This window comes from Gobio gobio (genome assembly GCF_949357685.1).
Source record: "Gobio gobio genome assembly, chromosome: 12".
NCBI classification, from domain to species: Eukaryota; Metazoa; Chordata; class Actinopteri; order Cypriniformes; family Gobionidae; genus Gobio; species Gobio gobio.
Window position 1 is genome coordinate 18084794 of NC_137105.1, and position 27680 is coordinate 18112473.

The window sequence follows — 27680 nt, forward strand, 5'->3', positions numbered from 1 at the left end:
ATCTCCTCCTGTGGAGTCAGAAGCATCTGAGGTCCCTTCGTGCTATCCACATTCCGGGCCTGCTCAATCGTGCGGCCGACGAGCTGTCACGGTTGCCAGTGCTTCCCGGAGAGTGGCGACTCCACCCCCAGGTGGTCCAGCTGATTTGGAGTCGCTTTGGGGCCGCACAGATCGATCTGTTTGCCGCCCACGACACGACCCACTGCCAGTTGTTTTATTCCCTGTCCGAGGGGACCCTCGGCACGGATGCACTGGCACACAGCTGGCCCCGGGCTCTGCGCAAATATGCGTTTCCCCCAGTGAGCCTTCTTGCACAGACACTGTGCAAGGTCAGGGAGGACGAGGAGCATCTCCTCTTGGTAGCTCTGTACTGGCCCAACAGGACGTGGTTCCCGGAACTAGTGCTCCTCGCGACAGCACCTCCTTGGCCCATTCCTCTGAGGCAGGACCTTCTGTCTCAGAGACGGGGCACCCTATGGCACCCGCGTCCAGACCTCTGGAAACTCCATGTCTGGTCCCTGGACGGGACGCGGAGGTTCTAGGTGACGTACCGCAAGCGGTAGTCGACACCATCGCTTCCGCCAGAGCCCCCTCTACGAGACGGCTATATGCGTTGAAGTGGAACCTGTTCGTCGACTGGTGCTCTTCTCGCCGAGAAGACCCCCGGAAATGTTCGATCGGATCTGTGCTATCTTTTCTTCAAGACGGGTTGGAGAGAAGGCTGTCTCCCTCCACCCTCAAGGTATATGTTGCCGCCATCGCCGCAAGCCATGACCTCGTTAATGGTGAGTCCTTAGGCAAGCATGATCTGATCGTCAGGTTCCTAAGGGGAGCGAGGAGACTAAATCCTCCTCGCCCTTCTTCTTTACCCTCTTGGGACTTGACTCTGGTGCTGACCGCACTTCAGAGGGCGCCCTTCGAGCCTTTACAGTCAGTAGAGCTTAAGATCTTGTCTCTAAAGACAATACTCCTGATTGCATTGGCCTCAGTTAAGAGGGTAGGGGACCTGCAGGCATTTTCGGTCGACGAATCGTGCCTGGAATTCGGGCCGGGTGATTTCTCAGGTGACCCTGAGACCCCGGCCTGGATATGTGCCCAAGGTTCCCACTACTCCCTTCCGGGACCAAGTGGTGAGCCTGCAAGCGCTGCCTTCGGAGGAGGCAGACCCAGCCCTAGCTTTGCTCTGTCCCGTCCGTGCTCTCCGGACTTACGTGGACAGAACGCAAAGCTTCAGGACCTCAGAGCAGCTCTTCGTCTGTTATGGAGGACAGCAGAAGGGAAAGGCTGTCTCCAAGCAGAGGATGGCCCACTGGATAGTGGATGCCATCGTCTTGGCGTATGAATCCCAAGACGTGCCCTGCCCGCTCGGGGTTAGAGCGCACTCCACCAGGGGTGTTGCTTCTTCCTGGGCGCTGGCTCGTGGCGCCTCGCTGACAGACATTTGTAGAGCTGCGGGCTGGGCGACACCCAACACGTTCGCTAGGTTTATAGCCTGCGTGTAGAGCCGGTGGCTTCTCGTGTGCTTGCTTCCCATAGTCAGCTTCACTGAAGTGCCCGTTCTAGTGTCGGCTTGCTGCGCCATTCCCTTCCCCTGGAACGGATACGTGCGCTTATTTTCTCCAGTCGAGTTCCCCAGGATTGGCGAACCCTGTTGAGTCCTCCGCACCCCTCGGCAGTCGGATGTTGCGGAGCGTCCGACCCAGGTCTGGCACTCGTATGCATTGGTGGAACTTGTGTCAGGCTGGGTTCCGTATGTCGTGACCCCTACGGCGGTCCCATACGTGTATTTCCACGGTACAGCTCCCTAGCGCGAGCTCGTGTCTTTCCCTTGGCAGGGTTCTTTTATGGCATCACTCCCTTTCGGAACCTTTATTATTTTTTAGGGGGTATCCATTTGACAATGTAAAAATAATTTGAGTGACACTCTGAAAAAAAAAGGTTGTATATGGCACCAAAAATGGTTCTTGGCTCGTAATCATAGGGGAACCTTTTTTAGTGCTATATAGCACCAATTTTGGTGCTTCAGTGGTTCTTCAGCGGTTCTTCAGAGGTGCTATATAGCACCTTAGTCAAAGAACCGGTAAAGAACCTCTGAAGAACCGCTGAAGCACCAAAATTGGTGCTATATAGCACTAAAAAAGGTTCCCCTATGATTACGAGCCAAGAACCATTTTTGGTGCCATATAGAACCTTTTTTTTTTAGAGTGTAGGTTGCTTTTCAAAGTTTGCGCTACTAAGTTATTTTGATGTGAAATATTTTTGGAAAAATAATTTGACTTTTAATTTGGTAAAATATTGACAGTGCCCAGGGAATTTTGTCACTGTATAACTTTTGCAGCCCTGGTTTGGGACTATTTTTTAAAGAAAACCTGATTTGGGCCAGCAGAGGGCAATAAACTCTACTATACTATGCACATGCTATACTATGCAGTGTGTCCTGGAAATGTGGTTTCAGAAAAAGTAATTGGGTGTCATACAGGATAAAAATGAATACCATTAGTATTGTCATCATTTAAAATGCAGTAAGTTGTTAAACATTTATTTGTACTTTGTTATTTGTTATTAGATAAAAAAAACATGCAAATGTTAATCAATAGGCTACCTCATGCATCATTTTACAAGTGTCTATGTTAGTAAATGGCAATACTTTTTGTAATTTTTTCATATTTCTAAAAGCATATGAACTTGTGACACCATATCCTGGTTTTAAATTGGGAAATTCCACTGACAAGTTTAATTAGTTGAAGGACCCATTCAAGGTCATGTTACTGAAGGCCTCTGTGAAGCCCATGATGTGCACATGGTAAGTTTTTGTCTCAATTGTTCAAATATTTCACTTTTTTAGAACCACTATAAAAGTGTTAATTTCTGTTGTCCCTTGGCGCGACATCCCTATATTCTTAATTCTTGCTATGTCACATCATAGGAGACATTTCAGTCAAATTGTTCAAAACACAGTGAAAGAATTGACAAAGTTAGTGACCCCTTATATTTTCTCAAACATCAGACTTCACACTACATAATATGTATTTTTTTCTTCAAAATTCGAAAAAAGTTTTTTTTGTCAACTATCCAATTACAATTTTTAGATTATAGCTATAATTTTAAACGTTTGATTTATTCTCCAACAAAATGTATACACAACACATCTCTTATAACAGTTCTGTTTGTTATTGCTTTTATTAATACATTAAATCTGTTATTTCACAATATCTGTCTCTTGTTCCTGTTTTGGCTCTCAAATTTTCTCCCCATTTCTCTCTGTCTACATGTCTCTTTCAGTCTCTGATTTATATGTCCTCAGAAATCCCTACTGTATCTTAATAAAATGTGCGTTAGAGATTTATAACTCCTGTAAACAAGGGCAGTCTCCGGGGGAGGGTACTTATGAAAATTAAACCTTTTCATGGAGGGTATGAAGAGGATGGAAATGATTAGAGCATGCCCTTGTTCCAACTTCTGCCCTCATTTCTTTGTTTATGTCACTTGCTGCATAATATATCCCACACACTATATCCCACTGTGATGAAGAGATAAACGCTTCACCTCATAATGTTATGCCTGATGGGCATATATATATACACACACCCATCAGGCATAACATTATGACCACTGACAGGTGAAGTGAATATATATATATTACCACCTGAAGAAAACGTAGAACTTTTGAACGGTAGTACAATGTTGTAAAAACTTTCTATTTCCGATAAATACTGTTCTTTTGAACGTTCTGTTCATCAAAGTATCCTAAAAAACATTTTACACAACTGTTTTATTTATATATATATGTGTATGTATGTATGTATGTATGTATGTATGTGTGTGTGTGTGTGTGTGTGTGTGTGTGTGCATTTTCATATATTTGACTAAACATAGATTTATTTTCTCAATAATCAGAGTATTTCCAAAGCTCTCTATATGTAATACATATGATTTCATAATGAATTTGTATTCTACAAAAAAACAACAAAAAAAACCCGTCATTTTATTATAACAACATTATGTGAGATGCTTTCAAATGTAATATGGCATTTCCTTTTTGTATGGCATCACTGGAAAAACATTAAAATATATATTTTTTTTCAAGCAGAAAAAGCTTGTACATCTCCCATTAATGCAAATACAGAAAATAATAAATTAATCTGACATAGTTGAAAATAAAATACAAGATGTAATACTTTTAAACCAATAATACTAAAGGATGTGTATTTGACCCTATTTTCCACCTTATATGCTGCATTAAGGATCTGAAGATTGGTTCAGATTGGTTGATTAATGCAGTGTGATGATTTTTATAATTCCTCTGAGAGACTGACCATTACATACTTGAACGAGGCTTTTCCTTCAGGCCACAAATCTTGTGCAGTTTTATAGCCAGAATAAAACCTTCTTTAAGACTCACAAAGATGCTCTGTGACCTTGAAGATTTCTGAAGCTGACCAATAATATTTTTGGGGCAATATATCATTGTTTGGATGTTACAGTAAACAGTTAACTGTAACAAAATATTTTATATTGATAGGTCTAATAATAATATATGGTGATGATATTGATAGATGATTGAGTATTCTTTTAGGAGAAAGGTAATTAATTCAAGGCTATCTCTCATTACTTAAAGGATTAGTTCTCCTCTAAATGAAAATTTCCTGATAATTTCCTCACCCCAATGGCGTCCAAGATGTCCATGTCTTTCTTTCTTCAGTGGAAAAGAAATTACGTTTTTTAAGGAAAACATTTCAGGATTTTTCTCCACACAATGGACTCAATTTGCAACCGAAATGTTGAACGTCCACATCAATGCGGTTTCAAAGGGCTTTGAAGTGCTTCAAATTGTACTGCGCGATCGCAGCTGAGGACTAGGGTCTTATCTAGCGAAATGATCAGTCATTTTCTTAATAAAATTCAAACCTATATATTTTTTGGATCGTCTTGTGCTGGTCTGCAACGAGCCAGGCAATACGTAACATACATTGAAAAGATCACGCCGAACGTGGGCGAGTACGGGCCTGTGTGAGGTCATAATAGACGGAATTACTTGTATGGGCATTTCTCCCGGATGAGTGCATGTGGAGCGCGCACATCAATGAGCTTTGTTCGGGTTATGGAAGCCGTCGGCAGCGCTGGAATTTTGTTTTTAGACCACGAAATCAACAATGTCACTAAAGAAGTGTGTTTCTGGTTGTGAGGGAAAAATCCGCTTCCCAAATAACCCAGCGTTAAACAGTGGATGCCGTTTGTTTTTCCGGAGCAGCAACGGAGTTCTGCAAGTGTGTTTGTTTCTTCCCTTTCATGTATGTGTGCCTGCTCTCTTTAGCTCCGCCCACTGCACTCCTGCGCTTATCCGGGAGAAGTGCCCATACAAGAAATTCTGCCCTTTATGACCTCATACTAGGGATGGCGAAAACTAAACATTTTCTTGACCAACCACCGAGCCTCATTAGCCGGTTGAAACCAGTTAACCGATTAGTTTAAAATATGCTGCCCTATTCAAAATAACAGCCGCGAGCCGCGCCTGCAATTTCGCAACTCTGTCGCATCTCTCTGCCGCTCTGCCTCCCGCTCTCGCACACACACTGTCACGGCGCCGCCGCCTCCCTTCCACTCACGTCACTTTTTTAAAATGTGTACGACCCTGTACGACCAGAGCAGGAGCTTGGTCCGCATTGCCGGCAGTAAGTCAGACTTGTTCCCGGTGCATGTTGGACTCCGGCAGGGCTGCCCTTTGTCACCGGTTCTGTTCATAATTTTTATGGACAGAATTTCTAGGTGCAGCCAAGGGCCGGAGAGTGTCCGGTTTGGGGACCACACGATTTCGTCACTGCTTTTTGCGGATGATGTTGTCGTGTTGGCTTCCTCGAGCCAGGACCTTCAGCGTGCACTGGGACGGTTTGCGGCCGAGTGTGAAGCGGCTGGGATGAGAATCAGCACCTCCAAGTCCGAGGCCATGGTTCTCAGTCGGAAAAGGGTGGCTTGCCCGCTTCAGGTGGGTGGAGAGTTCCTGCCTCAAGTGGAGGAGTTCAGGTATCTTGGGGTCTTGTTCACGAGTGAGGGAAGGATGGAACGGGAGATTGACAGACGGAACGGTGCAGCTTCTGCAGTAATGCGGTCGATGTACCGGTCTGTCGTGGTAAAGAAGGAGCTGAGCTGCAAGGCAAAGCTCTCGATTTACCGGTCAATCTACGTTCCTACTCTCACCTATGGTCATGAGCTGTGGGTCATGACCGAAAGGACAAGATCCCGGATACAGGCGGCCGAAATGAGCTTTCTCCGTAGGGTGGCTGGGCGCTCCCTTAGAGTTAGGGTGAGGAGCTCGGTCACTCGGGAGGAACTCGGAGTAGAGCCGCTGCTCCTCCACATCGAGAGGAGCCAGCTGAGGTGGCTCGGGCATCTATTTCGGATGCCTCCTGGACGCCTTCCCAGGGAGGTGTTCCAGGCACGTCCCACCGGGAGGAGGCCCCGGGGAAGACCTAGGACACGCTGGAGGGATTATGTCTCCCGGCTGGCCTGGGAACGCCTCGGGGTTCCCCCGGAAGAGCTGGAGGAAGTGGCTAGAGAGAGGGAAGTCTGGGCGTCTCTGCTTAGACTGTTGCCCCCGCGACTCGGCCCCGGATAAGCGGAAGATGATGGATGGATGGATGGATGGATGGCCGCGGCTCATTTAAGAAAATGACAGCTCCGAAGAGACGCCGCTTTAGTTCGAGGTAGTGCTAACAATAATAAAGAAAGATGATGATCAACACCTTATGTGTTACCACTGAAATGTAGATGTAATATATTTCCAAATCTTATGCGGAATGTTGTCTAATAGACTGCAACACGATAAAACCAATGGATAAAACAGGCACCTTCAGAATGTGTAAAAGATGCACCGGCCAAGGCAGGTCTATCTCACTGTGTGCCTTCTAATTAAGCACTGTATCACACAAGTTGCAACTTACATCTGTGTCGTTCTTTTTGGTGAAATGGTCCCACACACTACTTTTCTTTGCACGCTTCATACTGTCGTCTGCCCTGGCTCTAACCTCGAGTGTTTTAGCCTGTTTACTTTTTGCAAACCTTGTGAGCGCGCAAACCCAAACGCTGTGACCTCGCGCCAAATGTTTTTATTGGTTTATTAAGTACAAACAGGCGATCGAGTTATGAAAAATTGAGTGTGAGGGATTTGTTCACTTCACACAAAAATATTTTGGAATGAGATGGCTAACTGTAGTGGCGTTTAGTCCACTGTCTATAATAGCCTAATTTAGAGATCACTTCTTTTTTTTTTAACCGACAACCGACAACTTTGATCGGTTAACGTTGATACGGTCAACCATCGGTCAAACGGTCATCGGTTAACATCCCTACCTCATACAGGGCCATACTCGAAGAAAACATTCCGAAACTTATTCGAATCCTGAAGGAGTGTATTTGGCACAGAAATACAATTAGTTTTTTTTACTTTTTGCCATGTTTAGCATGAGAATCCAACTTTTTAACAGTGTAAATAAGTCAGAATGCATGAAATAGCATTAGGCCCTCCCCTTTAAATGTCAAAAAATTTACATTACACAGCTTTATAAAAAGTAAATTCAACAAACCGAATACAAATGAATCATAAAACTTGCAGATAGTGCTCTCTGGATCACAAGATGAATGGCTTCTTTAAGTTAATTCTGTGTTGTACTTCCTTAAACTGATGGTGGATGGGGACAAAAATAGAATTCTGTCTGAAACACTGATCCATTAGTTAAAAAAAAAAAAAAAGCTTTAAAAAGGCTGCACTCACTCTTTAAGAACTCTGTGCCAAAATCTTTGTGCTCAGAATATTGCCCATATCCTGAGAGAAATATGATCATAATTCTGCTTTATACCAGTAATTAATTATACAGAGTAATGGACCTGCTCCGCTCTGGACCCGGCTTGCTCTGCCACTCATGGCCAATTTCCTTAATTAGTCGTTCGCTGATAATGTAAGCACAGTGTGTGAAATATATCTTCAATAAAATTGTGTCTTTTGTAGGGTCTTGCTGAAGGGCGGGAATGTTGTAGACAGAGTGTGCCGCCATACGATTTAAGAGCAGGGATTTACTAGGCTTTTCAATCTCAGCTTGTCTCTGCTGTTCTAAGGATGACCTTGCTGTTGTGAGTAGACTATAGTGTGACTGTCACTTCATTTAATGTGAAGCGAGTCATACCGAATTGAGATTCCACACAGCAGCTGAGATGACATGGGGTGGTGAAGAATGGCTCCCTGAGTGCCATGTGTCTCATGTTTTCATGCACTGAGGAAATACGGACAGCTAAACATCGCACATATAACTTTAGTGGCAGCATTTATATATGACTTGATGCCTTCTGTCAACAGGAAGTTGAGTGTTCACCATCCAGTTTATTTATGTTCTCCTTCATGCTCTCATCCTTATTTAGCAAACAGGGTGGCATAGCAGCATAGTTGGGTACTGTGCGTCTTTAATGTGGCTGTGGCGCTCCGCCATCCTCCCACTAACATAGACTTAACTCTCTCAACATAACTCACTTTTTCATTGATTTCAGTCAAAGGTTGCTATTTGATAAATCCATGTTGTCTTAAGTGCTTATTCCAGTGTCACACGAATACCACGAGTAAGGAATGTTAGGATAAAATTATGTCTAGGGTTAAAATCTGTTGGAGAAATGGCACACAGGGTAGTATGTCGCTTTTGGCTGTTGTGATGATCAGGACCTGGGTTCAAGTCCAGCCTGGGCCAATCATTGTACTATGTACACTATATTGCCAAAAGTATTGGGACACCCCTCCAAATCATTGAACTCAGGTGTTCCAATCACTTCCAAGGCCACAGCTGTATAAAATCAAGCACCTAGGCATGCAGACTGCTTCTACAAAAATTTGTGAAAGAATGGGTCACTATCAGGAGCTCAGTGAATTCAAGAGTGGTACCATGATAGGTTACCACCTGTGCAATAAGTCAGTTTGTGAAATTTCCTCACTACTAAATATTCCACGGTCAACTGTTAGCAAAAGTGGAAGCAATTGGGAACAACAGCAACTCAGCCACAAAGTGGTAGTCCACGCAATATCACAGAGCGGGGTCAGCGCATGCAGAGGCGCACAGTGCACAGAAGTCACCAACTTTTACCCCTTTTCCACCAAGGCAGTGCTGATGCTGGTTCGGAGCCAGAGCCTAGTTTCAAATCGGTTCTTTGTCTTTCCACACCCAAAGCACCAGCTCCGAACCAGGAAAAGTGGTTCTTAATTAGCACCAAAACATTGCTGGTCTAGAAGGAAGAACCGCTTGCGTCAGGGGCTGGGGGCGGAGTTACCGTGACCAACATGACAAACACAAACTTGTGACCGCCATTTTTGAAATAGCAGCTAATGGACCAGCTGCTCGATTGTAATCTCCGTCTATACAAATCACGGAGAGCTGCATGAATGCATTGGATTCGCTGTGTTTTGACGCCGATATAGGATTGTAAAGCCATGAGCATCAAAGTACAATGAGAGCATACGACTGTCCTTATGCTTTTGAATCGCTCTTGTGGTACTTTGATATCATACGAGGATCGGTCTGCGCAGCGCCGATGCATCTCGAATGAGCCTGGTGTGTTTCAATGTTTCCTGCTGCCTCGCTAGGGTTGCGGAGAAAGATGAGACGTACACAGTGTGACGAGTCCACCCAGAGGAATCAGCGTCGCCCTGGCAACAACACACCTGCACATCATCACCATGGGCTGATCGGTCACAGCTGCACCTCATCAGCTCAGAGATATATAAGCGGCTACGGATGAGCAGACAGACAGACTCTGGTCTCGAGCTGAATGTACTGCTGGACTAACCTCTCTCTTTATTGTTCTCCTAGAAAGCAGCGAGTGACCGACAGCCCGCTTCACAGGAGCACGTTGGACACCCACTTTCACCAGGATCGAGCACCACAGAGCACGAGGATTCACCAGCCACCACGCACCGGCTCACTGACTGTTTTCTCACTATCACGAGCACTGTAAATAAAATCCACCCTCCGGGGCCTTTTGCACTCAACCTGCCTTGTCGTGTGATTCCTCAACCCGTGACAACAGTGACGTAAGACCTGTCTCTGTGGTGGCTCTAGCATGTGGAAAGGCAAACCGGTTCTTAGAAGGCTCGTCACTCGGGCCAACTCTGAACTGGCACTAGGACTGGCGCTGAACTAGCACCCGGTTCATTCTGGTGGAAAAGAGGTAAAAGTGGTAGGCCACGTAAAATCACAGAGCGGGGTCAGCGCATGCTGAGGCGCAGAGTGTGCAGACGTCACCAACTTTCTGCCGAGTCAATAGCTACAGACTTTGTGTGGCCTTCAGATTAACTGAAGAACAGTGCGTAGAGAGCTTCATGGAATGGGTTTCCATGGCCGAGCAGCTGCATCCAAGCCTTTCATCACCAAGTGCAATGCAAAGCATCGGATGCAGTGGTGTAAAGCACGCCGCCACTGGACTCTAGAGCAGTGGAGACGTGTTCTCTGGAGTGACAAATCACGCTTCTCTGTCTGGCAATCCGATGGATGAGTCTGGGTTTGGCGGTTGCCAGGAGAACGGTACTTGTCTGACTGCATTGTGCCAAGTGTAAAGTTTGGTGGATGGGGGGATTATGGTGTGGGGTTGTTTTTCAGGGGTTGGGCTTGGCCCCTTAGTTTCAGTGAAAGGAGCTCTTAATGCTTCAGCATACACTCTAAAAAAAAGGTTATATATGGCACCAAAAATGGTTCTTGGCTCGTAATCATAGGGGAACCTTTTTAAGTGTTATATAACACAGCTAACTATGGTGCTATATAGCACTGCTACCATATACAGAACATGTTAAGATATGGTGCTATATAGCACCAAAAGTGGTTCCTCTATGATTACGACGAAGAACCATTTTTGGTGCCATATAGAACCTTTTTTTTTAGAGTGTACCAAGACATTTTGGACAATTTCATGCTCCCAACTTTGTGGGAACAATTTAGGGATGGCCCTTTCCTGTTCCAACAGGACCATAAAGAAAGGTCCATAAAGTCCATAAAGAAATGAATGTGCGAGTTTGGTGTGGAGGAACTTGATTGGCCTGCACAGAGTCCTGACCTCAACCAGATAGAAAACCTCTGGGATGAATTAGAGCGGAGACTGCGAGCCAGGCCGTCTCATCCAACATCAGTGCCTGACCTTACAAATGTGCTTTAGAAGAATGGTCAAAAATTATTTGTCACTGTAATTATTAAAATATTATTTGAAAAAATACATAAGTTGTATTCATTTGACAGTGTATCTTTTTATATCAATTTTTAGTGATGCATAAACCTGAAGTGAAACATTTTCAATTCAGATTTATTCCTAAAGTACTTTTACCAGTAAATATTGTTTCAATGCTATTAGGTAGCATTTAACTGCTCTAAAACACTATGTAAAACCTTTTTTCCCCCTAAAAATTTCTGCTGACTCCTAGCACTGTTTTTCAGCCCCTCGGTTGTTTAAACCCATGAAAAGAGAGAAAGCCTACTTTTTTTCTGTCAAGTCATCAGTAAAGGTCAGTTTTGATCACTGTGATTATTTGGCTCTAGTGCACAGCCCTGAAGTCCAAAGTGTGGTGAGCACTTGAAGAAATAGCTTTATTAAAAGAAAAATGGGGACTTCTATAGTACTTTAAAGTATCAATTGCGCAGTTGTGCTTTTTCCCCATTTTGAAATGTAAAGGCTATCTATTGCACCTTCCGACTCTTCAGTCTTCCGATCTGCAAATTTAAACACTGTCATTTCTTTTTTTTCCCATTAGATTCCAGTTATTTACATTCTATCTTCCTCTGGGAGGGGCTGTACATAAACTATGAATAATGATTAGCTCACACCTGTTTGTCTTTTGAAAATAAACACTTGTACTTCCACAAACTTTCTAAAGGTAAAGCACAGTGACCTTTGAAAAATAGATGTTTCGTAAGAAATTGGCAATGCAATTTATTTGTACTTTTTGTAGTAGTTTGTGTGTAATGGTTGATTTTTACCTCCTAGAACTCCTAGAGGGGAAACTTATTTTTAGAGTAAGTGGTGGGCTTTAAGATTCCAAAATGTGTCTGATGTGGGAGGCGGGCTGACTATGTGCTCGGGTTACAATGATCCATGTTCATGAGATTTTGGACACCGGCAGCTGCAAGGAACATTTTCTTTCCTCTTAGCTGTGCTCAACAGGACAACAACATGGTTTTTGAGAATTATAGAGGTGAATTTCACTGTTATTTACATTATAGACACTGATATGCGGCCTGTATACCTCATTTTATCAATACCGTGTTGTGTGATGCTGATTTAGTTGTGCTGGTGGGGTCGGTGATTACTGGCTATTAGCACCGGCTGTTCTTTTGTCCACCCACATGCCAGATCTAAGCCATATCTCAGTGTCCAGCCATAGGCCTACACACACAAGCACAAAGACCTTTAATGTGGGCACAAACACATTCAATGCATTAATTCACTCAGACAGAATGAATAACACCCACATACTAACACACCCACATCTATGTCCACCCATGTCTTTCAGGAGCCAAACAAATGAGTGGCTCACAACCCGAGGGACACTCAAAGCACTGCAGCAAAATTCAAACCCTAAAGTGACACATCATTCAAACTCCCCCTGAGAGAGGACTGTGGTTCACACTATTGTTTATTGGGAGGTTAGATGAGTAGAGGTTAAAAAGTATAGGTAAGTTCATAGTCTACATGGACAGTGTGAACTCTTTAAATAGTTTGATGTATCTGAAGCATTAGATTGTAATGGCTAAAAGGTTTTAGACATCAACTAGCATATTGAAGCACGCATATTCAGTCACCACAGTAAAAACACATATTATTTGCTGTTTTGATTACACTTCATTTTATTTTTTGTCCCTGTTATAGTGTAACTGTACACCGATCAGGCATAACATTATAGACGACTGGGTCAGAGCAATCCAAAACTGCAGCTCTTGTGGAGTGTTCCCGGTCAAAAAGTGGTCCAAGGAAGGAACAGTGGTGAACAGGACGACAGGGCTATGGGCGGCCAAGGCAAATTGATGCACGTGGGGAGCTAAGGCTGGCCTGTGTGGTCCGATCAAACAGACGAGCTACTGTAGCTCAAATTGCTCAAGAAGTTAATGCTGGTTCTGATAGAAAGGTGTCAGAATACACAGTGAATTGTAGTTTGTATATGGGGCTGCACAGCAGCAGACCAGTCAAGGTGCCCATGCTGACCCCTGTCCACCACCGAAAGTGCCAACAGTGGGCACGTGAGCATCAGAACTGGACCATGGAGCAATGGAAGAAGGTCTGATGAATCACGTTTTCTTTTACATCACGTGGATGGCCGGGTGCGTGTGCGTTGCTTGCCTGGGGAGCACATGGCACCAGGATGCACTATGGGAAGAAGGCAAGCCGGCAGAGGCAGTGTGATGCTTTGGGCAATGTTCTGCTGGGAAATCTTGGTTCCTGCCATCCATGTGGATGTTACTTTGACACGTACCACCTACCTAAGCATTGTTGCAGACCATGTACACCCTTTCATGGAAAGGGTATTCCCTGGCGGCTGTGGCCTCTTTCAGCATGCGCCCTGCTGTAACCCCTCCTGTTCGACCCACGCGCTCCAAGTGGGACTCGAACCCAGGTCCACCGGCATGAGAGTCAGACGCTCTAACAAAGAGGTTAAAGGCTGCAACCTCTAGTATCAGTCGCTAGCATCTCTTGAGATCAGAGGAGTGAGGTTTACTCGCACAGCAACTACTAGCTGGCCTCCGTTACACTCACCCCCCTAAACCTCACTCCCATTCGGGTCACGGCACCAATGTAACCCCTCCTGTTCGAACCACCCACTCCAAGGGGGACTCGAACCCGGGTCCAACTACTAGCTGGCCTCTGTTACACTGATACAAAGCAAGCATAGTTCAGGAATGGTTTGAGGAGCACAACAACGAGTTTGAGGTGTTGACTTGGCCTCCAAATTCCCCAGATCTCAATCCAATCGAGCATCTGTGGGATGTGCTGAACCAACAAGTCCGATCCATGGATGCCCCACCTCACAACTTACAGGACTTAAAGGATCTGCTGCTAATATCTTGGTGCCAGATACCACAGCACACCTTCAGGGGTCTAGTGGAGTCCATGCCTCGACGGGTTAGGGCGGTTTTGGCAGCAAAACAGGGACCAACACAATATTAGGAAGGTCATAATGTTATGCCTGATCTGTGTATATTTAAGTACATGAGTACTTACTGAATGTTTTAAAAACGCTGTACCCAATGTTTAGATCTGTTGTGGTATTTATGCAAATTAGCACATCTGTAATTAGATTATGCACCGTTTGTTCATGTTAACAAACAATTTAAAAAGGACTTATAATACTTTTTGGGTGGTCTTGATATAAGTAATCAACTCAGTAATTTTCATGGTGATATCTAAAGGTTCAATTTTTTACCCTATTCATGTGAGAAAAATAATGAATAGGCGTATGAATAGAATATATTGGGGTCTTTTTCTGAACTTACAAACTGTGATCTCACTTGTGTCTTAGGATAAATGTATTTCTATGGCCCTAAGATACTTCCATACGAAAGGGACCTTTGCATCATGACTTGAAGTCAAAAGTCACTTAACCTCCCTACTACATTATGTAAAATAAAGTGTTACCGCTGGTTTTGCTTAAGTTTAACAATTGCCATTTCTCAAGCTAAATAAAAATAGTAACAATAATAATAATAATAATTTAAACATTTGATTGATGATGGATACAGAAATCAGTACCATGCACCTCCCTGAGGAGAATGGTTTAATGTGGAAAGAAAAGTAAAACAGATAATCATTTTATTTTGAAGATCATTAAAACATATGATATTTATGATGTTACAAAAATGTAAACAAATTATGTTGTGATTGTTGTTTTATGCTTCAGAGTACACTAATTATATTATAAAGTCATAGTCATTTTTCTTCCTTCAGGCTTGTTCAGTTAAGAGACCAGTCAGAAATTCTCATTAAATCTTCAGAGACGAGTCTTTAATCTTGTGATGTGTTATTGATTTTGTTTTGTTGTTTTTTGGCAAATCGTTTTAGTTTGAATTATTCATTTTATTTACAATTATCTTCAGTTTTTTATTTTACTTCTGCATTGTTTTACTTTAATGTTCCTTAATAAATAAATAAAAACTTACCCTTAGTAACTAATCATAGATAGATAGATAGATAGATAGATAGATAGATAGATAGATAGATAGATAGATAGATAGATAGATAGATAGATAGATAGATAGATAGATAGATAGATAGATAGATAGATAGATAGATAGATAGATAGATAGATAGATAGATAGATAGATGATATTGATCTATTGATCGAGCTTAGCGCGTTTCAGGTTGTAATCACAGCGAACTGTTCATATTGATTGATCTATTTTCTTGCGTTTGTGGGCCAGTTGGCCTTTGGACTCAGTTGCTGTTTCACCAAGTAACGGAATATATGTTTCACTCTGTGACGCGGTCATTGCAGCACTGTCCCACACCGAGCTGTTGCCAGCCGAAGTCATTTTTCCAGCCTCCGAGCACTCCTGCGCCTCCTCCTTCGCGCGTAACGCCATGAGTTCGATCTCATGCTTGGCAGCGGTTTCAAGTACACGCTGCTTACTGTACACAATGACGAAGTTGTTAATAATCGGGTGGATTGGCAACGCGATAGCTATTACACCACACAGAAAACTGACAGCGGCGTTACACCTGCCCAGCGTGGTTTTAGGGTAGATGTCTCCATACCCCACAGTTGTCATAGTAATGATGGCCCACCAGAAGGACTGTGGAATGCTGGTGAACATGGTCTCTGGGTGGTTCTGCTCCATTGTGTATCCCAGCGCCGAGAACAGGAAAATCCCCACGCTCATGTACATGAGCAGCAGACCCAGCTCTTTCAGGCTGCTTTTGAGCGCGAAAGTGAGAGTTTGCAGACCTGATGAATGACGCGCAAGTTTGAAGATGCGCGCAATGCGCATGATGCGCAACGCCTGCACTGCCTGCTGGACGTTGGCGAGCTCCATCATAGCAGTGCCCAAATACGTAAGAATCAAAACTACGTAAAAAGGCATGATGGCTAGAAAATCTACTATATTCATGAATGAAAACACAAAGTGCAATCTGTTCGAAGAGGACACGAGGCGCAAAATATATTCCACGGTGAACCAGATGATGCATGCCGTCTCGATGGACTCAAGGGTCGGGTGTTCCACCAGGTTACCCTGGGCATCTTGCACTTGGAGCTCCGGGATGGTGCTCACACACATGACCACAGAGGAGAGCAGGATGAACGCGAAAGACACAACTGCGATTACGCGCGCGGCTAAAGATGACTCTGGTTTCTCCATGAGCTTCCACATGAACGCTTGGCACCTCTGGCCTCTTGTGATCGTCGCATCCTCCTCCAGGTCGTCCAGGATATTTTTGACCTTCTCTGCTATTTCCGCCAGCTCAGTCTCCACCTCATTTAAATTAATTCTGCAGCATTCATCCAGATACTCCATGTCGATTTCCCAAAAGTCCATCTCTCTCATGAAGCACATTGGACAGATTCCTCGCTTCATGTGAATCTCTCCGTAGTAATACAGCTCTAGGATGCATTTAAAAGCCTCTGGGTCTCTGTCGAAGTAAAACTCTCGCTTTAAGTCGTCGTAGTCATCGCAGAGCGCGGAGAGATCTTCTTTCGTGGAATCCGTGGAGCGGTTCACCAGCTCCGCCAAACGCGTCTCGGGATATCGGTTCAGCACGTCCCCGTAGAGAGTGTGCTTGACACCACCGATGTTCACAGCAATCTCCGTCTCCTCGCTCGCCTCTGAGCCGTTACAGTCCGCGTAACGAGTCCTCGGGAACTCCCACATGTCATCTAATACAACCCAGTTTTAAACAAAAAACAAAACAAAAAAACAAATGTAGAGGATCATGGGTTAGAAAAAGTAACATATTAGCTACATAGTTTATGAGAGACAGGAGACACTGTCACATAGCCTATAGGCTGTGTGAATATTTGATAAATCATTTTCCACCGTTATTGACCTTTTTATTCGCCAACTGCGGGACACATAAGTTGTCACAATGAAACCTGCCATTATAATATATAGGACAACAAAAAAAAGTAAACTTCAATATAAAATCATTGTGTGGGCAAAACATTTTAATCATCTCACCGGCAAAAGATCCCAATCACCCTGAATTCACCTTTATCCGGTCAAACATACAATTAGCATTTTAAATTAATTCAATTTCCAATCCACTGTTAGGACTTTGACTTAAACTCTTCTGAAATAGTATCACAACTTCCACATGTGATAATCCCGGTTTCCCCGTTCATAAATGTAAATGGATTAAGGAAGAGGACCTAATTTTTCACACGTTAAGGTCAAATGGGTTTTTGTTTAAAAAAAATGGCAAAATGGATGTTTTATGGATTCAATACATTATTCAAATATATTTAAAACAGCCTATAATTTACATAAAGTCGTGTTGTTCGCATTAATAAAGTATAGCGCTCCACATTATTAATTATGTTCTAACGTAAAGGGTCGGTTGCTATAAAACTTACTTATATTTGGACCAAAACCTGTGAAGAAAGTCTCAAAAAGCTTCTGACTTCAGCTGATGTCCGTCTGGAGAGCTGAATAAATCCGAGAGAGTGTAACTTAAAGACTGGTGAGAGGATCAAAGCTAAGGTGTGTGTGTGTGTGTGTGTGTGTGTGTGTGTGTGTGTGTGTGTGTGTGTGTGTGTGCGTGTGTGTGTGTGTGTGTGTGTGTGTGTAGAGATGGAGCAGGCGTGATGGGAGGGGTGGAGAGAGTCATAATTTATGTTTTCGGATTGAAGGATCTAGAACCGCCGGCAACTCATGCAGTCATAAAACACATGCCTACACATTCTTAAAGTCGTAATAATTGACGTACATTTCAAAATACTAGATCTTCGACATCTTTTGTCATTTACACTTTGTTCAACTTTTTGCTCAGAAATGTTTACAATGTTAATTCGCCAAAAAGTAATGTTTTCTTGTGTCAAATACTGCCTTTTTCAACTCAATAACTCACTAGCAGACATTTTAGAAATATGTAAAAATATCTCCCTCTAGTTTTGAAAAGTGGACACTGCAAGGCAGCAAGTTGTGCCACGTGATACGAATGTGAAAAACTCCTTAACGTTCATGAGCACGTGCACGGGTTGAAGCGCTATTTTTAGCACGAGTGTAATGTTTGTTAATAGATTTAACGCAAAAAAACATCATTAATCTTGACAAACTATATATCATTCTAAAGGTCTAAACCTCAAGCATCGAGGACAGACCACTGTTTTTCAATGAAAAGCTTATAACGGCTGTATTTTTGCATGAATGTAAGCAATACACATCAAATCAAGCATAATTAAAAACAGAGCACCTACCTTTAATGTCCTAATTACGAGCCACACACGCATCCTCTGCTAAACATTCCAGAATGAATGGAAAGGTGAAGGTCCACTGAATAACATCCCATAGAGCATTTTAATCCAACGAAACAATAACGGTGTAATATTGATGGTTAATCCTTTGTTTACATCGCATTTCCGCGGAGCGAAGTATCATACTAGACTGTTATGCAATAAAATAATGCACCAAAAACAGTCTCCCGGTAGCATAAAGTGGCATGGGTTTATACCTTAGAATGTTACGAACAAAATACAACTAACCCCACTCAAAAACATGCAAAGATAGCCGCGATATAGTCAAAAATATCCAACCATGGCACTCGTTTTATCTGATGTCATGACGTGCTCATCCAATGATAATGTCTGTTTATCTGGAGCCAATAAAAGCATTGAATCGTCATGACTGACAGAAAATGTAGCCAATGAGCACACGATTCCAACGAGATCTTGCATGTGTATATTTGTCACATGGGCGTGAATATTTATTCATTTGAATGTGCCAATGTGGCGCAATCTCCCCACGAGATGCAGCGAGTTTGACACCCCCCACTGACAGCATAAAGCTAACGGGCTAGTAAACAAACAGACGGTCTCTTTGTAGTAACTGTTTGCTAATCTTACTAACTGGACGGAATGTATTATCCAATGGATCGTCAAAAGAAGTTTTTATTGTGTTGAAGATGCTTTATTTGAGCTCACTCGAAGCAGCGGTGTGGAAAACCATTGAGAAGAGTCAAGACAGCGATGACGGTGCTTGTTGACAGAGCTGATCCAATAACATACCGGTGAGTTGCTATGTGTAGTTGTTTATGTATATTGAGAATGTGTGTGAGAATGTATTTATTTTATTGTTTCTGTGTGTTAGAAAAAATGCAATATACCAGTATGCATTATACATATGCTGATATTTTGCATTTTTCCTAGCACACATGGGGAAAAAGTATATATAATTTTTCCCCATGTGTATGTAAATAAAACATATATATATATAACACATGTAATTGTTTATATATATATATATATATATATATATATATATATATATATATATTGAGACTGTATTTATTTTATGTTTTTCCTGTGTGCTAGAAAAATTACAATATACCAGTATGCATTATACATATGCTGATATTTTGTATTTTTCCTAGCACACATGGGGAAAAAGTATATATAATTTTTCCCCGTGTGTGTGTAAATAAAACATATATATATATAACACCAGTAATTGTTTATATATATATATATATATATATATATATATATATATATATATATATATATATATATATATATATATATATATATATATATATATATTGAGACTGTATTTATTTTATGTTTTTCCTGTGTGCTAGAAAAATTACAATATACCAGTATAGATTATACATATACTGATATTTAGCATTTTTTCTAGCACACACAGACGGCCGACCATCTGTGTGATTGTTGAATGCTCACTGTATCACCGGCCATTATATTGATTGTAGGACTGTGTGCGAATGTATGGGCCGCCGTCAATATGAATGCTCACTGTATAGCCGGCCGTTAGATTGATGCTTGGGCTGTGTGAGAATGTATAGGTGGCCGTCAATATGACTGCTGTCTAACCGACTGCCCATCAGTTTCATTGTTCATGGGATGGCCTGTAATTAGAGTGAATGATGACAGTGTGATTGTTGATTGAATGGGCAAACTATACAGAAATAGGACATGCAGTGCTAATTCTCTTTCCTTTCCTTGCCATTCTACAGGCATCAGGTTGAGTCTTCAGATGAGCTATGGCATCCAAGCACCAGCCAACCAGCAGAAAAGAGAAGAACGCTTTCAGATTCTTCAAGATCTGCACTTGCTGTTGTAGACCTGAATCCGCCAGTAAAAGGCCAGTAAATGTTTTTTTTTTTACATTTGCAAATTGTGTGTGTTTTTATAGCTATATATTTATATTATATTGTTATTTATATTACTAGTTATATTTATAGTTATTATACTTATATTACTTGTTGTATTTTCAGATGCAAAGAAGTTTAGCTCTTTTTTTATTAATATTTCATTTTTATTATATTTTTATAAGTTCTGTTGTACAAATAAATCACTAATACAAAGTCTTATGGTTCTGCCTATTATTTTATAGTTGAAAAAGCATTCAAGCATCATATATGATGGCTAAAACAGCTTGCAGTACACTTCATAACATTAGGTTATCAAGTCTCCTTTAGGTTTCTTGGCACCTGGACATATTCTTAGAAAAAAGCATGCAGGAACCCCATTTTTCATGATATCTTCGTCAAATTTTAAATATAAACTGATGAGACTTGTGCCTTTCAATTCATTAACTAACTGGATTCCTCCAGGCTTATTTTCATATATTTTTACATCAAATAATAAAGTGTTCATTGTAGCACAAATCATCTTCAAGACACTTCAACTTCTATAACTGTTTGTCTTTCTAAGTTTTTTCTACTTTAATGTTTGGGTAATAAACTCTAAAGTGTCTTCTTTTTAAAGATGTCTAAATTGTGCATGTAGTGCAAATTGTTCAGCAACTGCAATTGTTTTAGTTGGGAGATGTCATTTCTGGGGATGTGCCTCAAGCAGGCGGAGGGAGAAATGGAACAGACATAGTCTTGGAAAAAAGCTTGCAGGAACCACATTTTTCATTATATCTTCCTCAAACTTGAAATATAAACTGATAAGTCGTGTGGCTTTCAATCCATAACTGAACTGGATTCCTCCAGGTCTATTTTCATATATTTTTACATGAAATAATACAACATTCTGTGTAGTGCAAATAATTTTTGAGGCATTTCAACTATTATAATTTTTTATCTGTTTGAGAATTATCAACTCTGATTGCTTTTTAGTAGAGTCCCAAGTGTCTTCTTTCCAAAGATACCTTAATTGTGCCTGTAGCACACTGTTCTCAGGAGCTATAATTGTTTTAATTCAGGTAGGTCGTTTTCAGCTGTGAGCCCCAAAGTGGGGTTGCAGTTTAACAGGTTAATGCAAATATAATTTTTTACCATTTGAAGTGCTAAAATGTGTTATTTCATCCAAAAACTTCCACATACAATTTCAACTGCAGTGCTAGGAATATACAATTTCAGTATGGATTACAAATAGGATACGTTTAGAGGTATTAAGTAAACCCTGCGCCGTGTTCTTCATCTGCAGAAAAAAATGCACCTGTTATCAAAGTGGTTTCAAAATAAAGATGGATCACTTTAGCCGATAGATAGATAGATAGATAGATAGATAGATAGATAGATAGATAGATAGATAGATAGATAGATAGATAGATAGATAGATAGATAGATAGATAGATAGATAGATAGATAGATAGATAGATAGATAGATAGATAGATAGATAGATAGATAGATAGATAGATAGATAGATAGATAGATAGATAGATAGTGTTATTCGGTGTACAATCTATCTAGATCCCACACACCTTCTACCTAGTTTTAGTTTATATTCTCAGGCTAGGTAAAGCAGGTCAAATCCTTAACTAGATCATAAATATAAATTTATACTTACTCTCTAGAAGAACAGACCCCCTCCGTGTCTGGTTCAGATCAACTCGTTTAGAAAGCAGAGACGTGGCAAACGTTTTCTTTTATAAATCAATTATAAGTAGATTTATTTTTCCATTAACAAAAGTTTTACATACAATCAATAAAGGTAACAAAAAGAAAAGTTTTAAGTTTCAAAACGTCAGTACACAAAAGTCACCAGCAGATGTTAGGCTCGCATCATCAAGCAATGGAGAAGCAGCTGTCGCTCTCAGCTTCTGATGGTCATACAGAGATCATGACCTTATATACTTTTTAATCATCACACCTCTTCATTTCATATTCAATCACATAGGTACAGTTCATCCAATCCCAGATTTTGAACCATTGTCAACTCCCTCAATTCCTTCAACATTTTAGTATATAATGCTCTGTATTCTTTCATTCTTCTTCTTCTGGCTTGGATCCTTAATCTCCTCCTTCGTCTTGTCTGCAAGATATCATCCTGGGTAAAACCTATTTCTTCGTTTAATACTTTGTTACATGCTTGCATGCTTATACAGGTTACATTTCATTTGCTTGTTCTTTTTACATGAATAAATGACCTTCATACATATGGCTCACTGTCTTTCTTTATCTCTTCAATAAAACATATTCTACAAAACATGTCTTAGTGTGGTTTTTACAACAACCCTAATAAAATACTTTTTACCAAACAATGTCTCTTGAGCTTTTACTATAAAACCAAATAAAGCATTTTTACAAAAAGTATTTGCTTCCGTGTCTTTACTATAAAACCAAATAAAACATTTTTACAGAAAGTCTTTGCTTCCGTGTCTTTACTATAAAACCAAATAAAACATTTTTACAGAATCTTGTGTCATGTATTCACTTGAACCAAAGCTAAACATTTGTACAACATTATGTTTCTGTGTTTTCCCATGCTTACAAAGTCATTTATGAAAGTTGTATAAGAAAAACCTCCTTTAGGCTTTTCGGCCTTATAAACAGCTTATACATAAAAGTTGTGAAAAATAAAAACTTCTTATAAAAGTTTCTCGGCCACATAAACAACTCTTTACTTCACTTTGCTATTTCTATTCTACTTGTGGCTCTTATAAAGTCCACGATAAAGGTTCTCTATAAAACCTCCACTATATTTTATGTAAGACTCTTATAAAGTCTGACATAAAGGTTCTCTATAAAACCTCCACTATATTTTCTATATAGTTTCAACATCATAAAACCATGCATAACATACTTGTGTGGTTAACATAGGCCTCTTTACATTTGGCATTATTCTTGGTTACATATTGGGAGTAAGACCTCTTTATATTAGGCCTTATCCCTGGATATATATTGGGAGTAAAAGAATCAATTTCATCATTATTCTAACAATAGATAGATAGATAGATAGATAGATAGATAGATAGATAGATAGATAGATAGATAGATAGATAGATAGATAGATAGATAGATAGATAGATAGATAGATAGATAGATAGATAGATAGATAGATAGATAGATAGATAGATAGATAGATAGATATATAGATAGATAGATAGATAGATAAAATAGAAAAATCCTCCAGGTCCTGCACATTCTTCAGTTTTTCTTCAGACAACTACTAAAAAAGGCTCAAACATTCACTGATGCTCCAGAAGGAAACACAATGCATTAAGAGCCGGGGGGTGTGTGAAAAGATGGATCTTAAAATCATACAGTCACTGCTGGAGAGGGTTCAAATATGAAAAAGAGGCTGGAAAACTGAAGAATGTGCAGGACCTGGAGGATTTTTCTGAAGAACATTGGGCAGTTTAACTGCTCAGGACAAACAAGGGACTCGTGAACAACCATCACAAAACAAAACAAAAAACAGCCGTGGATCATCCAGGGAACGACACACAGCACTGAGAATCAATGGTTCATAAACTTTTTATCAGGGTTATTTTAATAAATTCAGCAATTTTTTTGTCTTGTGGACTATATGTAAAAATTGTTTATGTAAAATATCTTATTCAGGACAGTACTAAATAAAAAATAACATGCAGTTTGTATGATCCCTCTTATTTAGTTAAAATTATTCCCATTTTCACAGATTCTGCAAGCGGGCCACGATCGATAGATAGATAGATAGATAGATAGATAGATAGATAGATAGATAGATAGATAGATAGATAGATAGATAGATAGATAGATAGATAGATAGATAGATAGATAGATAGATAGATAGATAGATAGATAGATAGATAGATAGATAGATAGATAGATAGATAGATAGATAGATAGATAGATAGATAGATAGATAGATAGATAGATAGATAGATAGATAGATAGATAGATAGATAGATAGATAGATTGCACAGTGAACAGTTTATATTGATCTTTTTTATTTCCGATGTTTATTATTTTGAAGTGAATAAAGAATCACTCTTTTGATGTTCTTGCATTTTTACACAGATTGGTCTTTGGATACTGTTGCTGTATCACCAAATAACAAGGATATATGTGTTACTTCGTTACACGGTCACACCAGCACTATCCCGCCCCGAATGGTTGCCATCAGAAGCTGTGATGGCATTTTTCCAGCCTCCTGACACTCCTGTGCTTCATCCTCCGCGCGCCGCATGCGTTCAATCTCTTGCTTAGCAATGCTTTCAAGCTCATGCTGCTTACTGTAAATAACGACGATTTTAATGATCAGGTTAAGTGGCAACGTAATAGCTAAGATGCCACACAGAAAACTGACAGCGGCGATACACTTGCCCAGTGTGGTTATAAGGCACATGTCTCCATGACCCACTGTGGACATGGAATCGATGGCCCACCAGAGGGACTGCGGGATGCTGGTGAACATGGTTTCCGGTTGGTTCTGCTCCATTGTGTATGCCAGCGCCGCGAACAGGAAACCCCCCTTGCTCATGTAAATGAACAGCAGACCCAGCTCTTTCAGGCTGCTTTTAAAGGGTTAGTTCACCCAAAAATGAAAATTCATTTCATTCTGCGTCATCTGCGTCATATTCTCGCGCATGCGTCGTGGAGGCATACACGGAAGTCGAGAACAAGTTGGATAAAGGTGTTATTTTGATTTTTTTTGCGCACAAAAACTATTGTCGTCGCATCGTAAGATTATTGTAGAGCCACTGTGGTGAGATAGACTTTGTAACAACGTTTTAAGTGCCTTTCATGGATCTTGGAAGTGTCAATGTACTGAATGCCAATGGAGGCCTGTCTGAAGCCTTTCTCAGCCATCAGCTTTCAACTAAAATATCTTCATTTGTGTTCCGAATATGAACGGAGGACTTACGGGTGTCCAACGACATGAGGGTGAGTAATTAATGACAGAATTTTCATTTTTGGGTGAACTAACCCTTTAAGTGCTAAAGCTAGAGTTCGCAGACCTGACGAATGGCGCGAAGTTTGAAGACTCGCGCAATACGCATGAAGCGCAACGCAATGCGCATGACGCGCAACACCCGTGCAGTCTGCCGGACTTTGCCCAGCTCCATCATGACATTATTCAGAATCAACATTATGTAAAAAGGTATGATGGTTAGAAAGTCTATTATATTCATGAAGGAAATCACAAAGCGCAATTTGTTCGAAGAGGACACGAAGCGCAAAATAAATTTGACGGTGAACCAGGTGATGCAAGTCTTCTCGAGGGACTCAACGGCCAGATTTTCCACCAGGTTACCCTCGGCATCTTGCACTCGGATCTCCGGCATGGTGCTCACACACATGACCACAGAGGAGCGCAGGATGAACGCGATCGACACAAATGAGATTACGCGTGCGGCTAAAGATGACCTTGGTTTCGAAAGGAGCCTCTGCAGGAACACTTGCCACCTCTGGCCTCTAATGACCTTCGCATCTTGGTCGCCGTCTAGGATGGCCTTGACCTTCTTTGCTATTTGCGCCAGTATAGTCTCCACCTCATTTAAATGATTTCTGCAGCGTTCATCCAGATACTCCGTGTCGATTCCCCAAAAGTCCATCTCTCTCTCGAAGCACATGGGACAGATTCCTCGCTTCATGTGTATCTCTCCGTAGTAATACAGCTCTAGGATGCATTTAAAAGCCTCTGGGTCTCTGTCGATGTAAAACTCTCACTTTAAGTCATCGTAGTCATCGCAGAGCTTAACCCGCTCCTTCGGTTCCTATATGGGACCTTTCCACGGTCTTAGAAGCCATGAAAGGTTCCCCATTCGAACCGCTTCAGTCTGTGAGCTTGAAAGCACCTTACGCTAAAATCTGCTTTCTTGCTGGCACTAGCTTCAGTCAAGTGAGTTGGTGATGTACATGCACTCTCTATGAGCGCTTTCTGTCTCGAGTTTGGGTCTAACGACTCCAGAGTCGTCCTCAAGCCAAGACATGGCTATATACCCCAAGTGCTCTCCACTCCGTTCAGAGCACAGATTATTTCGCTATCAGCTCTTCCCTCGTCTCAAATCTGCTCTGCCCAATTAGGGCCATAAGGTTTTATTTAGAGCGTTCCGCCGCTTCTAGACAGTCGGAACAGCTCTTCGTTTTCTTTGGGGGCCGCAACAGAGGGTGCGCGGTCACGAAGCAGAGATTGTCACGATGGATAGTAGACGCTATCTCATTGGCTTATGAGTCAAAAGGCCTCTGCTGCCTAATAGGCATCAGAGCTCATTCCACTTGAGGCATGGCGTCGTCATGGGCCTGGTCCAGTGGTATACCACTTGAAGATAAATGTGCGGCGGCAGGCTGGGCCTCTCAGTCCACATTTATTAGGTTCTATAACTTGGAGGTCCCTGCTTTGCAAGCTAGGATTCTTTCCATATGTATAACACATTTCCAATAACTATAGGCCCGGTCTGGTTTTTATCTATACCCCATTTAAACAAATGTTAACATCTGCAATACTTTATGGCCCAAATATCTTTCCGGTCTGGGAAACAGGCAAATGTTCAACACATTAAAAACTATAAGGCCCGACTCTGTCCGGTCTAGTTTGTCAAAATCCCATGTAACAAATGTATACACATTTTCAATATTATAAGGCCCGACTTTGTCTGGTCTAGTTCTTATATGGACTTTATGACATAGGAATATTCTTTCCTATATATACCCTTATATGAGGTTCACTATTGTTGGCCTCTTTTTGGGTCTCTTACTTTTTCTCTTCTATGAGCCTCAGGCTCTCTCCCCAGGCCATAAATATGGGACAAAGTTTTTAAAAGCACGCACAGCGTTTTAAATTGGGTTCCCATCAGCCTATGCTAAGTCTTAACATAGCCTCGGTTCCCTGAGAGAAGGGAACGAGTATTGCATTACCCACCGTGCTATTGTGCTTAGATCAGGGGATCGCTTCAGTCGATTTAATCTGAATCCTATGGCGTAACATGGGCTTTTATAGCTTAGATATGCCAATTTAGGCGGTATTTGACATGCTTTTGGGCGCGAAGCGACCCCATTGGTGCATGCCTCAGCCGCCTCGCCATAGGTTCATGCAGTTGCCGCAGCACAGCCAATCAGCACACTAGCGCCTGGGTCTGCTGTGCAGCAGCACTGCGTTTTACATTATATAAAATTATAAGGATCATTTAGGCTTCATATTCTCGAGAAAAGAAGTTTTCCCATCATTGTCTTAAACAATACCCGTTCCCTTCTCACAGGGAACCAGTCGTTTTGCTCTGTCTGGGTTTCCGCTTTGATTTTGTATTCTGTGTAAAACTTGCTTTTGTTTAGTTTGATTTTCAATTCT

General features: G+C 41.4%; 1 protein-coding gene and 1 pseudogene across 3 annotated transcripts; both read right to left on the reverse strand.

Annotated features, from left to right (window-relative positions):
• Nucleotides 1-14801: 14801 nt before the first annotated feature.
• Nucleotides 14802-18804, reverse strand: LOC307135374 (voltage-gated potassium channel regulatory subunit KCNF1-like). Of its 2 annotated transcripts, none has more exons than XM_079831762.1 (2): nt 17573-17755; nt 14802-16876 (listed from the first exon to the last, which is right to left on the reverse strand). In XM_079831762.1, the coding sequence occupies exon 2, from the start codon at nt 16869-16871 to the stop codon at nt 15387-15389; it is 1485 nt and encodes a 494-aa protein (XP_079687888.1). In that variant the 5' UTR covers nt 16872-16876; nt 17573-17755; the 3' UTR covers nt 14802-15386. The 2 variants fall into 2 exon arrangements, with proteins under 2 accessions (XP_079687888.1, XP_079687887.1); XM_079831761.1 differs by lacking the exon at nt 17573-17755 and adding an exon at nt 18416-18804 and having other exon boundaries at nt 15052-16876.
• A 5672-nt stretch (nt 18805-24476) lies between these two features.
• On the reverse strand, nt 24477-26325 carry LOC307135667 (voltage-gated potassium channel regulatory subunit KCNF1-like; annotated as a pseudogene). The gene is made up of 3 exons: nt 26296-26325; nt 25320-26109; nt 24477-24906 (listed from the first exon to the last, which is right to left on the reverse strand). The product of its transcript is annotated as a voltage-gated potassium channel regulatory subunit KCNF1-like (transcript).
• Nucleotides 26326-27680: the final 1355 nt, after the last annotated feature.

Bases quoted from the DNA above. Each gene is read 5' to 3' on its own strand.
- LOC307135374 (XM_079831762.1), bottom strand. From the start codon at position 16,871: ATGTGGGAGTTCCCGAGGACTCGTTACGCGGACTGTAACGGCTCAGAG.